Here is a 15,722-nt window from a genome sequence, read left to right as displayed (position 1 = left end):
GATGGAAAAAGTTGTTGAGAAAAGCTGACTTAGAAGGAATTTGTGACTTTTAAAAAATTAATAATGAATGACAAGTCTGTTGGATAAGAGGGGTACAATTCCACACAATTCCTACCACCAGGACTCTGTATCCCATCCCCTCCCCTGATAGCTTTCCTATTCTTTATCTCTCTGGGAGTATGGACACAGGGACATTATGGGGTGCAGAAGGTGGGAGGTCTGGATTCTGTATTGCTTCTCTGCATTTGTGACTTTTTTTTTTTTTTTAAATATTTATTTTATTTATTTATTCCCTTTTGTTGCCCTTGTTGTTTTATTGTTGTAGTTATTAATGTTGTTGTCGTTGTTGGATAGGACAGAGAGAAATGGAGAGAGGAGGGGAAGACAGAGAGGAGGAGAGAAAGATAGACCTGCAGACCTGCTTCACCGCCTGTGAAGCGACTCCCCTGCAGGTGAGGAGCCGGGGTTCGAACCGGGATCCTTATGCCGGTCCTTGTGCTTTGCGCCACCTGCGCTTAACCCGCTGCGCTACAGCCCGACTCCCTGCATTTGTGACTTTTAAAAGGACAGTTTCAAGGAATGAGGAGATATGAGAGATCCTAGGTTTGATCTCCTGAGACACCAGCCATCAGAACTGAGCAGTGCTCTGGTAATGAATATTTTTTTTTAAGGGATATGCATAGAACTACAGAGGAGACTCAGTGGTAAAATAAATGTCTTGTGTGTATGAAGCCCTAAGTTCAATCATTGGGACCACATAACAACTGGTAGAGCAGTGCTCTGATTTTCTCTCCTCACAAGCACACACAGTAATAATAGAGATGTGTAAACATGTGATTCATTGGGCGATATGTCAAAGAATGGTATTGAATAATAAAAAAAATAGAATTGACCCACTTCTTTAAGATAAAATGGAGGAAAATATGGTAGATGACAACTCTTAAGATCTTTTCAAATGTGTAAGAGGAAAAGTAAGAGAACTCACATTACATGAAATATCTTATTGGGGAAGTCGGGCTGTAGCGCAGCGGGTTAAGCGCAGGTGGCGCTAAGCTCAAGGACCGGCGTCAGGATCCCGGTTTGAGGCTCTGGCTCCCCACCTGCAGGCAGGTCCCTTCACAGGCGGTGAAGCAGGTCTGCAGGTGTCTGTCTTTCTCTCCCCCTCTCTGTCTTCCCCTCCTCTCTCCATTTCTCTCTGTCCTATCCCACAACAACGACATCAATAATAACTACAGCAATAAAACAACAAGGGCAACAAAAGGGAATAAATAAATAAAATAAAATAAAAAATTAAAAAAAAAGAAATATCTTATTGGGAATAGAATTAGTGGTATGGAAGATAGGGACTGGAGCTTGTGAGATGATAAGAGCATGCGTATATTGTGTTGGTTTTGCTTTGTATAACAATTATGACAGTGTACTGGTCATTTGGAAACTATTTCAATGAAATTTAATGAGAAGCAGAGCTATGTGTATAGATATAGGTTATAAATATAAAATGACATATGAGGTGATAAGCAAAAGTTGCAGAGATTTGGAGGGAGCCGTGAAGGACTAGGCGAACAGGACTGAAGAAGGGGAAATGTGCATTCAGTGTGTTTAGAAATTGAATATGTAGTATCTGTGGGATATTCCAGGAGAAATACTTGGTTGGCAGATTTAGTTTAGAACATGGAAGAGATGTGTTGGTTTCAATGCCATCTTCTTTTTTAAAAAAAATATTTACTTACTCCCTTTTGTTGTCCTTGTTTTATTGTTGTAGTTATTATTGTTATTGTTGTTACTGATGTAATCGATGTTGGATAGGACAGATAGAAATGGAGATAGGAGGGGAAGACAGAGAGGGGGAGAGAAAGATAGACACCTGCAGACCTGCTTCACCACCTGTGAAGCAACTCTCCTGCAGGTGGGGAGCCGGGGGCTTGAACCGGGATCCTTACACCAGTCCTTGTGCTTTGTGCCACCTGCGCTTAACCCGCTGCACTACCACCAACTCCCCTCAATGCCATCTTCTAAAGCAATATCTAATGAGTTTATTTGTTTAGATTAGAGATACAGAATAATTGAAAGAATGGGGAGATAGAATAGGAGAGGAAGAGAGATACCTGCATCACTGTTTCTCTGCTAGTGAAGCTTCCCTCCTACAGGAGGGAACCAAAGGCTTAAACCCAAGTCCTTGTACACACACACACACACACACACACACACACACACACACACACACACACACCTTTTCTACTCATTTGCGCATATGCGATGCTGAGACTTGACCCTCTAGTTTGAAGAGCATTCACTATCTAATAAGCTTCTTCTCCTTGGTTGTAGGTGAGTGCACATAGTACTTTGTGAATGGACCCAAGTTGGAGCCCCTGCTCCCCACTTGCAGTGGGGACGCTTCATGGGTGGTGAAACACATCTTCAGGTGTCTTTCTCTCTCCCTCTCTATCTTCCCTCCTCTCTCTCTCTCTCTCTCCCTCTCCCCACCTCCTCCAGGGTTATCACGGAGGTTCGATGCTGTCACTACGAATTCATTGCTCCTGATGCCCATTTTTTCCATCTACAGAGAGAAATAGAGAGGAGATAGGGAGAAAGACACCTGCAGACCGACTTCACTGCTTGTGAAGCGAGACCCCTTGCAGGTGGGGAGCGGGAGCTGGAACCTGGATCCTTGGGCGTGTCCTTGTGTTTCTTACTATGTGCACTTAACCCGTGTGCCACCGCTTGGCCCCTGAATGGAATTTCTCTCTGAATAAAATGAGGAAATAAAAAAAAATAAAATAAAAAAGAGGAAAAAATGGCTGCCAGGAGAGGTGGATTCGTTGTCCCAGCGTCAAGCCTCACACTGGAGGAAAAAAAAGAAAGATAGCCATGCGAGGTCATGTTGTATTCTGAGAGAAGCTATAGAGTATATACATGGTGTATTGGTATGACTATGTTCTAACAAAACATTATATACAAACAGAAGGTAGGTCAGATTTGGCCTGAAGTTGCTAGCTTGCTGACTATTGCTTTGTTTAAAAGAATAATTAAATATTCCTCACTGTTTTTTTATATTCAGATACTTTTTAGGAGAAAATTTTATGATCTATCAGTATAATCAAGGTTCTGTGACTTCGCGTGATTCAAGTTTACAGGTAAGATTTTAGTCCTGTGCTATACAGATCTTTAAAATCTTTTTTTTTGTATTGAGCAAGTGATTTTTTTTTAAATAAGAATACTTTCAATATACACAGAAAATATACTTATTATCACAATGATCCACTTCACCCATTAAATTAACTAAAGCTAGCTCTACAAAAAATACTAAAGGAATTTATATAAATGCAGTACTTAATGTTCTGTTTCAAAGATTAAATAGATTACTTTTTTAAAGCAGAATACTGGTTTCTTTTTTTTTAATTTTTTATTTAAGAAAGGATTAATGAACAAAAACATAAGGTAGGAGGGGTACAACTCCACACTATTCCCACCACCCAATCTCCATAACCCACCCCCTCCCATGATAGCTTTCCCATTCTCTAGCCCTCTGGGAACATGGACCCAGGGTCGTCGAGGGTTGCAGAAGGTAGAAGGTCTGGCTTCTGTAATTGATTCCCCGCTGAACATGGGCATTGACTGGTTGGTCCATACTCCCAGTCTGCCTCTCTCTTTCCCTAGTAAGGTGTGTCTCTGGGGAAGCTGAGCTCCAGGACATATTGGTGGGGTCTTCAATCCAGGGAAGCCTGGCCAGCATCCTGGTGGCATCTGGAACCTGGTGATTGAAAAGAGAGTTAACATACGAAGCCAAACAATTTGTTGAGCAATCATGGATCCCAAGCTTGGAATAGTGGAGAGGAAGTGTTAGGGAGGTACTCACTGCAAAATCTAGTGTACTTCTGCTTTCAGGTATATATTTTGCAGTAGTTTATGGATACGTGTGAACATAAGCTCTCTCTCACAGAAACTGGTGTATATCTAGGTTATGGGACTTTGTTAGAAAGTGAACTACCTGAGATGAAATTAGAGTGTACTAGAAAAGGAAATGTCTCACCCGAGTAATGAAGCTGAAGGGTTGTCATTCCACACGTGAAGTCTCTGGACACAGTCTGAGGTGAAGCATGTTGAGGTGGCAATCGTTGCGTTGGTTAGGTTGTGATCAGAATACTGGTTTCTTAATGGAATTCAGATTCATAATCTTTGTTTTTGGTTGATAACCTAAATTTATGCACTAGAAAATAATTAGATGTAAAATATGGGATAGCACTGTAGAAACGGTGTAGAATAATATTCCCAAGAATTAATCTGAAAACACTACTTAATATGATAGTAGCAAATGTAGAGGGATTGCTTTGTGAATGTCACTTTTCTCACACTAATATAAAATATGGAACCCATGAAAAACACACAGGAGATTCTATTAAGTATAAAAGAAAACATGAGAAAGTTTTGCCAGTCTTAAAACAATCACTTTGCTTTTTGTTTGTTTCCAGACTAACTGCTACTATCAAGGAAATGTTGAAGGATACCCAAGTGCTGTTGTCACACTCAGCACGTGTTCTGGACTGAGGTTAAGTATTTACTATCATTGATATGTGAGCACCATGGTTATATTTGACCTCAGTGAGTTTGTTGTGTTTGTATTAAGTGCAACACTAGGAGAAAATCCTCACATGGCTAGTATTTATTATTATCTCCCTCTGAACATGTTCACTTTTATATTCCTCCATATATTTGAAAAATATTTTATTTATTGGGTAGAGATAGAATTTGAGAGTGAAGGGAAGACAAGGCTGGGGTCTGGGAGAGAGAGAAAGAGCGAGATAAAATGAGAAAGAGATAGAGATAAAGAGCACCACAGCCCTGCTTTATCACTCATGAAGCTTTCCTCCGGCAGGTGAGGACCAGGAGCTTGAACCTGGATCACTGTATTATTATAACATATACATTCAACAGGCTGTGTCACTGCCCGTCCTCTCTCCTTATTTTTTCACTGACCAGCAAAAGGAGCCACCACCTATTCCTTATATCTTTTTTTTTTTTTAAAACAAGTAGCATAACCATTTTTTCATAAGCAGTGCAAATAAGAGTAGCAATTCATGAGGGTTTTTACTTACTATTGCTTTCATTAACTCAGTGTCTCAGTGCACAGAGATTTTGGTCACTGTAGTGCTGTACACTTGTATAACTAGTACAGTTGTAAACAATGGTTATGTGATTAATGTGGCATTTACAACTCTGAAGAAATGGAAAATTAGTGTTGCTGGTTGGGGAGATTTCTTATTCTTCAGTTATCTTTAAAACATGAGTCAAAATAATAAGTTCAGAAATTCTCATTTTCTTTTGTGGTTATTCTGTCTTAGTTTTATAATAGAGAATTGATTTAAAATGCTTAAAATTTTACTTTTAACATTATAGAGGAATACTTCAATTTGAAAATGTTTCATTTGGAATTGAGCCGTTAGAATCTGCAGTTGAATATCATCATCTTCTTTACAAATTAATGAATAAAAATAACATATCTACAATTCTTGCTGAAAATAACCAAGATACAGAACAAAAAACCCCAATGAACTACAAGATTTTTATCAGTGAAAAAGTGAGTTGTGTATGCTTTATTAATACTTCCATGGAAGTTACTACTTTTATTTAGCACATTAAAAAAGACATATTTGTTAAGCTAGTGTTATCCTTCATTGAGAAAATCTTCACCTTTATCATAGCTTTACAGTTTATTTTAAACCATGCATTAACCTTTATTCCATTGCAACAATCTAGCATTTATATTTGTTCTTTTTGGCTTTGTATGACTTTCTAAAAATTTAAGTAGTACTATTGGCTTATTGTGCTACATAGGTTTCATGTAAAATTTTTATTTGTTTATTAACAGGAGGGAGGGAGAGAGAAGAGGAGAATCAAAGTATTGTTCTGACACATGTGATGCCAGAGATTGAATTTGGGACCTCTTGCTTTTATTTTATTTTATTTTATTTTATTTTATTTCTGTCACCAGGGTTATCATTGGGTCTCAGTGCCAGCAGAATCTACCACTCCCCAGAGGCCATTTTCTCCACCCCCTCTATTTTGATAGGATAGTGACAAATTGAGATGGGAGAGTGAGGCAGAGAGGGAGAGAGAAAAATAGACACTTGTAGACCTGTTTTACCATGTGCGGTGTCCCTTGTGCAGTTTGGAAGTCAGGGCTCAAATTGGGGTCCTTGGTTGTAGTTATATGTACAGTTAACTGAGTGCACTACCATCTAGACTTAAGATCTTGCTTTTAAGTTCAACTTTAGCCATTGCACTTACCTCCCAAGGTAATATATGAAGTTTTATATATATGAATGTACCACATTATGACTCCCATCAAAAGCCCACCTTTGTATGATTTACTTATTTTTTAAATTTTACTATTTAAAATTGACTTAACATAGGCTATAGTTTATCTCATCAACTTCTTTGCATAAGATTATTTATGTATGTCTATACACATACATATTTGCACACAAGTACAACTCCAGAGACTCATTCTCCAGTGTCAAACTGAGGCGTAAATCCTGGGTGCACCCATACTTGGCCCAAGCTGTACTGCTGAGCCGCTGCCCCAGTTCTTTCTGATCGATTTCATTATCTTTGGGAAGACAGAGAATTCCCGAAGACATTCAACATCTTTTCTTGAATTATGCCTTTTTGATGCCCTTCTTTTAATGTACACCTATTGTAAATATAGCAGAAATTTTACTGTTTGTATACTTTCAGGGTAATGACTGGCATTACTTGATTGGTGACAGTAGCTCTCTACTACTAAGAATGTCAGTGTGGGGGGGTTTCTAATGGTTCAATTCCAATCACTATATGATTGTTTGTGAGTATATGTCTCCTTGTATATGTGTGTGTGTGTGATATTCCTACCATCAAAGTACTGATGCCATTACAACATATATACTCCACTTCCTATTCCTCCAACTTCCCTGTTCTCTCTAATGACTGCCATAATTTTCACTAAATCTAAGAGGTCAACTTGATTACTGTTATTGTTACTTTTTTTTCAAACTCATTTTAGCTACTTAAACTACAAAAATGAGTGAAATCATCTGGTACTCCTCTTTCTTATCTTTGCTTACTTCACTGAACATAACCACCTCTGTTCCATCCATTTTGTCCCCAAAGGAATTAGGTCTCTGTGAGTTGTTCTAGTGGCAAATATCAGGGTCTGTTGCTGTGGCCTCACATGATTTTATCTTTGCTGAGAACTACTGTAACCTACCAGGAGAGTGAACATTTGTCTCTGGGACAGCTGCTCAAAACAGGTTTGCATGGTATTTGCCCTTTAAGGAAGCCAGTCATTGACAGACTTGCGTGAGCTGTGAGAGGTATGTGTTCCCACAAGTCACTAATCCAGGCTTGAATAACCCAGCAGTGCCATGTCCATTGAGTGCAGTACTAGGCACTTGACAATGGCCAGCATCACTGGAGCAGCTCTGCAGGATTCACAGGCTTTCACAGTGACTCCATATTCATGCCCATATCAGATTAACTTAGTTTTGCATTTTTTGCAACTCCTGAGAAGACCACACCCTAGTAGAAGGTCTGTGTATCTTGACAGGACTGTGAGAGATGCTCCCTCTCATAGAGGCCAGGACTAGCACATTTGTTCCTGGAAACACTTGTACATTTTGCCCAGGAATCATACACTCAATCCCTAGCAGACTGGAAGCTTTATATCTGTGAATATATCTATAGCTTCAAAACCAGTATTTATATTACTTGAATCCATTGCCATGATATGCTACATGTGATATTAACTGACTGTAAAAAAGCAAATAAATGCTTGGGGCCAGGTGATGGCACACCTGGTTGAAACCACATGTTACAATGCACAAAAACCTGAGTTCAAGCCCCTCATCCCTACCTGCAAGAAGAAGAGTGGTGAAGCAGTACTGCGGGCATTTCTTTCCCTCCCTCTCCCTCTCTCCTCCTTCCCTCTCAGTTTCTCTCTGTCTCGTATCAGAAAAAAATCAGTTGTTTAGAATATCCTGTAGACACTGCAATAAAATGGATTAAGCAATTAAAATGTAAGGTTTTAAATCAAGGGGGTCAGGTAGTGGCACACTCAACTGAGCGCACTCGTTACCATGTGCAAGGAAGGACGCAGATTTGAGTCCCTGGTTTTCTACGTGTAGGGGAATTTTCACAAGTGGTGAAGCAGGTCTGCAGGTGTCTATCTTTCTTTATCTCTCTCTGTCTCCCCTTCCTCTCAATTTCTTTGTCTTATCAAATAAATGATGGGAAAAATACTTTAAATCATTAAACTTCTAGGAGAAAGCATAGGGGAAAAACTTTTCCTATTATTCTGGATAAGAATTTCTAAAAATATGGCTCCAGAAGCACAGGCAACAAAATTTGCACATTATCAAAATGAATGCACAGCAATCAAATCAGACTACACGTTAGTAAGCTTCTTAATAACAAAAGAACTTGTCGAGAAAATGAAAAAGTAACCTAAGGAAAGGAGAAAGTACTTGAAATCCATTTATCAGATTAGAGGGCAGTGAATAATATATATAAGGAATTTATGGACTCAGAATCAGAAATACAAACATTCAAGTGGAGAAATTAGTGAAGGAGGACTGGGTGATATGAGTGCACATCTTACCATGCACAAGGACTTGGCTTCAAGCATCTCATCCCCAACTGCAGGGGGAGGGAGGCTTTGGGAAGCAGTGAAGTAGTGCTGCAGGTGTGTCTTTTTCTCTTTTCCTCTGTTTTTTTTTAAGTTTTAAAATAATCTTTATTTATTGGATAGAGACAGGCAGAAATTGAGAGGGAAAGGGGAGGTAGAGAGGAAGAGAAATACAGGGACACCTGTGGCACTGCTTCACCACTTGCAAAGCTTTCCCCCCACAGGTGGGGGCTGGGGGATCAAACCTGGGAACCTGCACATTGTAACGTGCACTCAACCTGGTGCACCACCGCCCGGCACCCTCTCTCTCCTTTTATAACCCCCCCTTCTCTTCAAATTTCTTTCTGTATCCAAAATAAATAACAAATTAAAAAAATGCAAAAGAAATAGCTCCCTTTTTCTCTTCCTCTCTCTCCCATCTCCCAGTTTCTTTCTGTCTCTACCCAGTAAATAAATGCATAAATAAAATTAAAATAAATATGCAAAAGAAATAAAAGGTATATTAAGAAAAAGACAAATGTCTTGCAAAGGTGCTTAACACCGCTAAACATTAGGGTGTTGCAAATCAAAACCAAGGGATAGAGCTTGGGTGGTGGCACACTTGGCTTCTTCTTCTTCTAGCGTTTGCCCTTCTTCCGTAGCCAGTCAACAGCGTCAGGTTGAGCCTGATGTAAAATTTCGAGACCTCCTTTGAATCTGGAGAGGTGGCAGTCGTCGACCATGTGGGTCATAGTCTGTCTGTAGCCGCAGGGGCAGTTCGGGTCGTCTCTGGCTCCCCAGAGATGGAACATAGTGGCACACCAGCCATGGCCTGTTCGATAGCGATTGAGGAGGGCCCAATCATAATAACGTGCTAGGTCAAAGCTGGGTTGACGCTTGCAGGGGTCTATGATGAGGTGTTTGTTCTTTACCTCAGCTGACTGCCAACTCTGTTTCCAAGAGACTGGAACAGAGAAGTTCAGTGTAGGCATAGGGGACCAGATTGGGTGACGAGACGTCAAGCGTTGGACAGGGTGGGCGAAGATATCCGCCTATATTGGCAGGTCCGGTCGAGCGTAGACTCGGGAAATGAACTTAGATGATGCCGCATCCCGACGAATATCTGGTGGGGCGATGTTGCTAAGAAGTGGCAGCCATGGAACCGGGGTGGAACGGATGGTTCCAGAAATTATCCTCATGGAGGAATATAATTTGGAATCGACCAAGTGGACATGGGGGCTACGGAACCATACTGGGGCACAGTATTCTGCAGTGGAATAGCATAATGCCAGAGATGATGATCGTAGTGTGGAAGCGCTCACGCCCCATGAGGAGCTGGCCAGTCTTGCAATGATGTTATTCCTCGTGCCCACCTTTGCTGCAGTTTTTATGAGATGTTCGTGAAATGACAGAGTGCGATCGAGAGTAAGGCCAAGATAGACTGGCTGGGCTTCATGCCAGATTCTCGTATCGCCAAGCTGCACATTAAGCTCACGCGAGGCCGAGGCATGGTGTAGATGGAAAACAGATGATACTGTTTTTGCAGTGCTAGGGATTAGTCACCATTTTTTACAGTAATCAGATATCAGAGACATGTCTTTCGTGAGTGTTTCCTTGAGGATGTCGAACTTGGATGCCTGAGTTGCACAGCAGATGTCATCAGCGTAGATGAACTTCTTTGAAGAAGTTTCTGGGAGGTCATTGATGTAAATATTAAATAGCGTAGGAGCCAGAACAGAGCCCTGGGGGAGGCCATTTGAGACAAGTCTCCATCTGCTAGACTTGTCACCCAGATGCACCCGGAATCTTCTGTTTTGGAGAAGAAACGATATAGTGTTGGCTACCCATGGAGGCAGGCATCTTGAGATCTTGACTAGGAGACCACGGTGCCAGACCATGTCATAGGCTGCTGTGAGATCAACAAAGACAGCACCCGTCTTTAAATTCTTCTGGAATCCATTTTCAATGTAAGTTGAGAGGGCCAGGGCTTGTTCGCAGGTAGATCTTCCTGGGCGGAAACCAGCTTGGGCGGGTGATAGGAATTTCTCTGTAAGAGGAGAAATACGTGACAGAAGCAGCCTCTCAAGGAGTTTGTAACACACAGAGAGGAGAGAAATTGGTCTATAGCTGGCGGCCAGTGTTGGGTCTTTCTTTGGTTTCAAAACCACTATTATCTTCGCACGACGCCAAACTTTGGGCATAGACTCAGATTCCAAGATGTGGGACAGGAATGAAGCGAGCAACTTCTTTGCCGCGGGACCCAGGTTAAGAATGAGTTCTGGGGTGATGTTATCATAGCCAGCAGCTGTTCCCGGTTTAACCCTTTTCAAAGCGTCTTCCAGTTCAGACAGTGTAAAGGGAGAGAGTTTTGGAGATGGACAAGATAACCGGAAGAGGGATGACCACTCATGGGAAATTTCTCTTTTCCAGACTGGGTCGATCTTAGCACGTCCAACTTGAGTTAGGTGACTGGTCACTGAGTTTGGAGATACAGGAGGATGGGAGACGGGAGGGCGTTGGCTACCGGCACCCAGACTGTGAAGAAGCTTCCAGGCCTTCCTACTTGAGTGGGTGAAGTTCAGACTTTCCGTGAGTTGTTGCCAGCGGGCTTGACATGCTGCATCCAGGGAGGCAATGAGATGGTCAGCCACATCTGGGTCGCCCGACTCATCATACTGCTTTAGTAGTTGCTCGCATCAAGACAAGGCGTATAGTTAGCACATCTCCCAGGAGGAATGGCTTGGGAAGCTGCTTTGAAGATGGCTCGGCGGAAGCGCCTGTAGGAATCTTCAGAGGGGATAGAGTTAATTGGAATTGCAGGAATAGATTTGCTGGTAAGATCACTGAACAGACGCCAGTTTGCTTTCCGAAAGTTCCATCTTAGTTTCTCCGAGCACAGAATCAGTGGGAGCTGGAGACCAATGTGGATGATAGCTGGGCGGTGATGACTGTGCGGGAAGATCTTGAGAACTTGTCTCGTAGCGGGAAAGGCTTGGCTGTTGACTGTGCTAATCCAGCACAGGTTGGGTGACGAGTCTTTATTCCATCTAGCACTGTGAAAAGAGCCTGGCTGTTTGGGATCGTATAATAGGGAGAGGTCATTCGCTGAAGCCCAGTCGGCTAAGATAGAGCCGTCAGCACGAGTGGAGGAATATCCCCAGTCTTGGTGATGACTATTAAAGTCTCCAACGTAAACGGCTGGGTGATTCGGGCTAGGCAGGACCTCATTATCCCATGAGGCACTGGGAAGCTTATATACGTTGACGAGCTGAATAGTTCCAATAGTAATGGAGTCGTAGAAGGTCGAAGAGGCCGTATGGTAAACGTCCCCAAGACACGATTTGGCGTAGATAGCTCGGCCGTGTTTAGGATGGAGATTATAGCATATTAAATCGAATCCACTGATGGTGAATCGAGCAGCTTCATCGACTGCTATATGTGTTTCTTGTAGGCAGATAACATCTGCCTGATGCTGTATCGCCAGTTGACCAATAAGAATGCGTTTGGCAAAGGACATCCCCTCAACATTAAGTTGGAGGATTCGAAGAGCAGGACCAACAGCTTGAAAGCTGTCAGGAGCTGCTTGTTGCTGGCTTTGAAAGTGACTGGGATCCATGTGGATTCAGTCGGCTAGGAACGATCGTCAGTTTCCCCAATGAATGGGTACTCACAAGATGCACCACGGGAAGGTCGATCCAATGCACACTTGGCTGAGTGCAGATGTTAGAATGCACAAGGACCAGAGTTTGAGCCCCAGGTCCCCACCTGCAGGGGGAAAACTTTGTGAGTGGTGAAGTAGCACTGCAGGTGTCTGTCTCTCTCCCTCTCTATCATCCTCTTTCCTCTCATTTTCTGGCTGTCTCTATCCAACAAATAAATAAAGATTATACAAATGTTTTTTTTTTTTTTTTAAACAAACAACCAAGGGATACTGTTTTAGTCTCATTCAGGTAGCTGGTACAAAAAGACAAAAGATAACAAGTGCTAGCAAGCTTTTGGAGAAGAATCCTTGTATGCTGTTGGTGGGAGTGCAAATCAGTGTAGCCTTATGGACAACAGTGTGAAGGGTCTTCAAAAAACTAAGAATGACCTACCATATGATTCTGCAATTCCAATTCTGGGTATATATCCTTTGGAAATGGAATAGTATCTTGAAAACATGTCCCCACATATTCTCAACACTCATTGTATTATTTACAGTAGTCAAGATATGGAAACAACTTAAATGTCTCTCAGGGGGGCTGGGTGGTGGCACACATGTTACAATGCGCAAGGACCCGGGTTTGAGCCCCAGGTGCCCACCTGCAGAGGGAAAGCTTTGTGAGTGGTAATGTAGTGCTGCAGATGTCTCTCTTTCTCTTTCTCTCTCTATCATCTCTTCTCTCTTGAGTTCTGAGTTTTATTTATTAATAAATAAATAAAGATAAAAAATAAATTAAATATCTATCAATAGATGAAGGGTAATGAAAATGTGTTATAATGCATCCACTGCACATGGTAACCTGTGAACTCAATCGAGTGCGCCACTACCTGGCCCAGTGATTTAAAGTCTTTCATTTTATTTGCTTAATCCATTTTACTACAGTATCTACAGGATCTTCTAAACATCTGCTTTTTTATTGGATAGAGGCAGAGAAAAATTGAGAGGGAAGGGGGAGATAGAGAGAGGGAGGGATAGAGATGCCTGTAGGAACCTGGATCAGTCATTGTCTGATAACAATGTTTACATTACAAGAAAACTGTCTTAGGGCTTTATGTCTGTCTGTCCATGGCAGTCAAGACTAACAGGGAAATATAGGAGAAAAACAGAGACTTTTTTTTATTGATTTAATAATGATTGACAAGATTGTAGGATAAGAGGAATACAATTCCATTCAATTCCCACCACCAGAACTCTGTATCCCATCCCCTCCATTGGAAATTTTCCTGTTCTTTATCCCTCTGGGAGTATGAATCCAGGATCGTTATGGGGTGCTGAAGGTGGGAGGTCTGGCTTCTATAATTGCTTCTCCACTGGACATGGATGTGGGCAAGTCAATCCATACTCTTAGCCTAAAAGAGAGAATTTTATAATTCAGAAATAACTTTGTAAACAAGAAAGACTGTTTATCTTGTCCCCTCCACCCTCTTCTCCTAATGAAAATGTGATACACACACACACACACACACACACACACACACACACACACACACACTTTTTAGCCTTTAATAAAGGGAAGCCCTACCATATGTGACAATATACATGAAATTTTTGTGCATTATACTAAGTGAAGTAAGCCAGACAGAGAAAGATAAGTATTGCTTGATCTCATATATGGAACTGAAAACAAAATTCATTGATGCAGAGAGTAGAAAATAGTTTCTAGGACCTGGAGACAAGGAAAAATGGGGTAATGTTGGTCAATGGTACAATTCTAGTTATACAAGATGATTAAGTTAAGATATAAAGAAAGTGGCAATACTTATCTTTCTCTGTCTGGCTTATTTCACTTAGTATACTGTACAAAAGTTTCACATATGTTGTCACATATGGCAGGGCTTCCCTTTATTAACAGTACTATATTGTAAACTAGGGTTTACCAAGAGAGTCAGATCTTACATGTTCTTACCATCCATGCAAACACATGAAATTGGCAACTATATGAAGCCATAGATATATTAATAAGCTTGATTAGTACAGTTATTGAATAATGTATATTAATATATTAATCCTTATATATTATGTGTACAGAATTTTGTTTTTCTATAATATCTCTGTAACAGTAGATTAAAGATTTTTAAAATATTGCAACAAAGTAAAGGACTCTGGGTTGGGAGGGGCTCAGGTCCTGGAACATGATAGTAGAAGAGGACATAGGCAAGGAGTTAGAGTGTTATAAAGAAAAATGAGAAACTTTACACATGTACCAACAACTGTATTTAGTGTTGATTGTAAACCTCTAATCCCCCCAGTAAAATATATATAAAAAGGGGTGGGGGCAGACGGTAGTGCAGTGATTAAGTGCACTTGGCGCAAAGCACAAGGGCCGGTGTAAGGATCACGGTTTGAGCCTTAGGCTCCCCACCTGCAGGGTCACTTCACAAAGGGTGAAGCAGGTCTTCAGGTGTCTTTTTCTCCCCCTCTGTCTTCCCCTCCCCTCTCGATTTCTCTCTGTCCTATCCAACAACAACGGCAGCAATAACAACAACAAGGGCAACAAAAGGGAAAAAATGTCATCCAGGAGCTGGGAATTGGTAGTGCAGGCACTGAGCCCCAGCAATAACCCTGGAGGCAAAAATAAATAAATAAATAAATAAATAAATAAATCAGCAAAAAGTCTGATTCCTTGTCTTATTTAATATATATACACATATATAAAAGATTTTAAAAGTTCAGAATTAGCCCCCGGCTCCCCACCTGCAGGGGAGTCGCTTCACGGGCGGTGAAGCAGGTCTGCAGGTGTCTATCTTTCTCTCCCCTCTCTCTCTGTCTTCCCCTCCTCTCTCCATTTCTCTCTGTCCTATCCAACAACAAAGCAACGTCAACAATGGCAATAATAACCGCAACGAGGCTGCAACAACTAGGGCAACAAAAAGGGGGAAAAATGGCCTCCAGGAGCAGTGGATTCATGGTGCAGGCACCGAGCCCAGCAATAACCCTGGAGGAAAAAAAAAAAGTTCAGAATTAGAAATTTATGAATTTTTTTGTGTTTATAAATGCTGTTTTTCTTTTTTCTTTTTTTCTAGTTCCAACCAGCATTTACAAATTTAATTCCTCTTTATCTAGAAATGCATATTGTGGTGGACAAACTTTTGGTATGTGTATTACTTCTTTTCCTTTGTATCTTAAATATTTGGTGTGTATGTATGATTATCTCTTGCTCAGAGGGTAAGTAATTACTCTAACCTCACATGTCAAAGAGAGAGTAGTGAAAATTTGCAAAATGGAAAACCAAATAATCAAAACTATACTCACTCTATCAGAAAAGAAATATGCCTTATTTGAAAATTTGATATGACTATCTGCAGAGCAAAATGATTAAAAAAGATTTTTTGCTAGTATTTTTTGAAACTATCATGAACAAAACTGTTATGAAGGTTCATG

At 41.0% G+C, this 15,722-nt stretch overlaps 1 protein-coding gene across 1 annotated transcript in view; it reads left to right on the top strand.

Moving 5' to 3' along the window:
• The window catches only part of LOC103107899 (disintegrin and metalloproteinase domain-containing protein 32-like), a 104,185-nt gene that overhangs the window by 13,921 nt on the left and 74,542 nt on the right, over nucleotides 1-15,722 (top strand). Inside the window, exons 4-7 of the mRNA XM_060182322.1 lie at nucleotides 3,059-3,134; nucleotides 4,470-4,546; nucleotides 5,395-5,575; nucleotides 15,365-15,433. Coding sequence (XP_060038305.1) covers nucleotides 3,059-3,134; nucleotides 4,470-4,546; nucleotides 5,395-5,575; nucleotides 15,365-15,433 — 403 coding nt within the window. The remainder of the gene's footprint in view (nucleotides 1-3,058; nucleotides 3,135-4,469; nucleotides 4,547-5,394; nucleotides 5,576-15,364; nucleotides 15,434-15,722) is intronic.

Source organism: Erinaceus europaeus, chromosome 2 (assembly GCF_950295315.1).
Source record: "Erinaceus europaeus chromosome 2, mEriEur2.1, whole genome shotgun sequence".
Taxonomy (NCBI): Eukaryota; Metazoa; Chordata; class Mammalia; order Eulipotyphla; family Erinaceidae; genus Erinaceus; species Erinaceus europaeus.
Note: the sequence above shows the minus strand (reverse complement) of the source record. Positions and strands in the feature narration are given on the sequence as shown.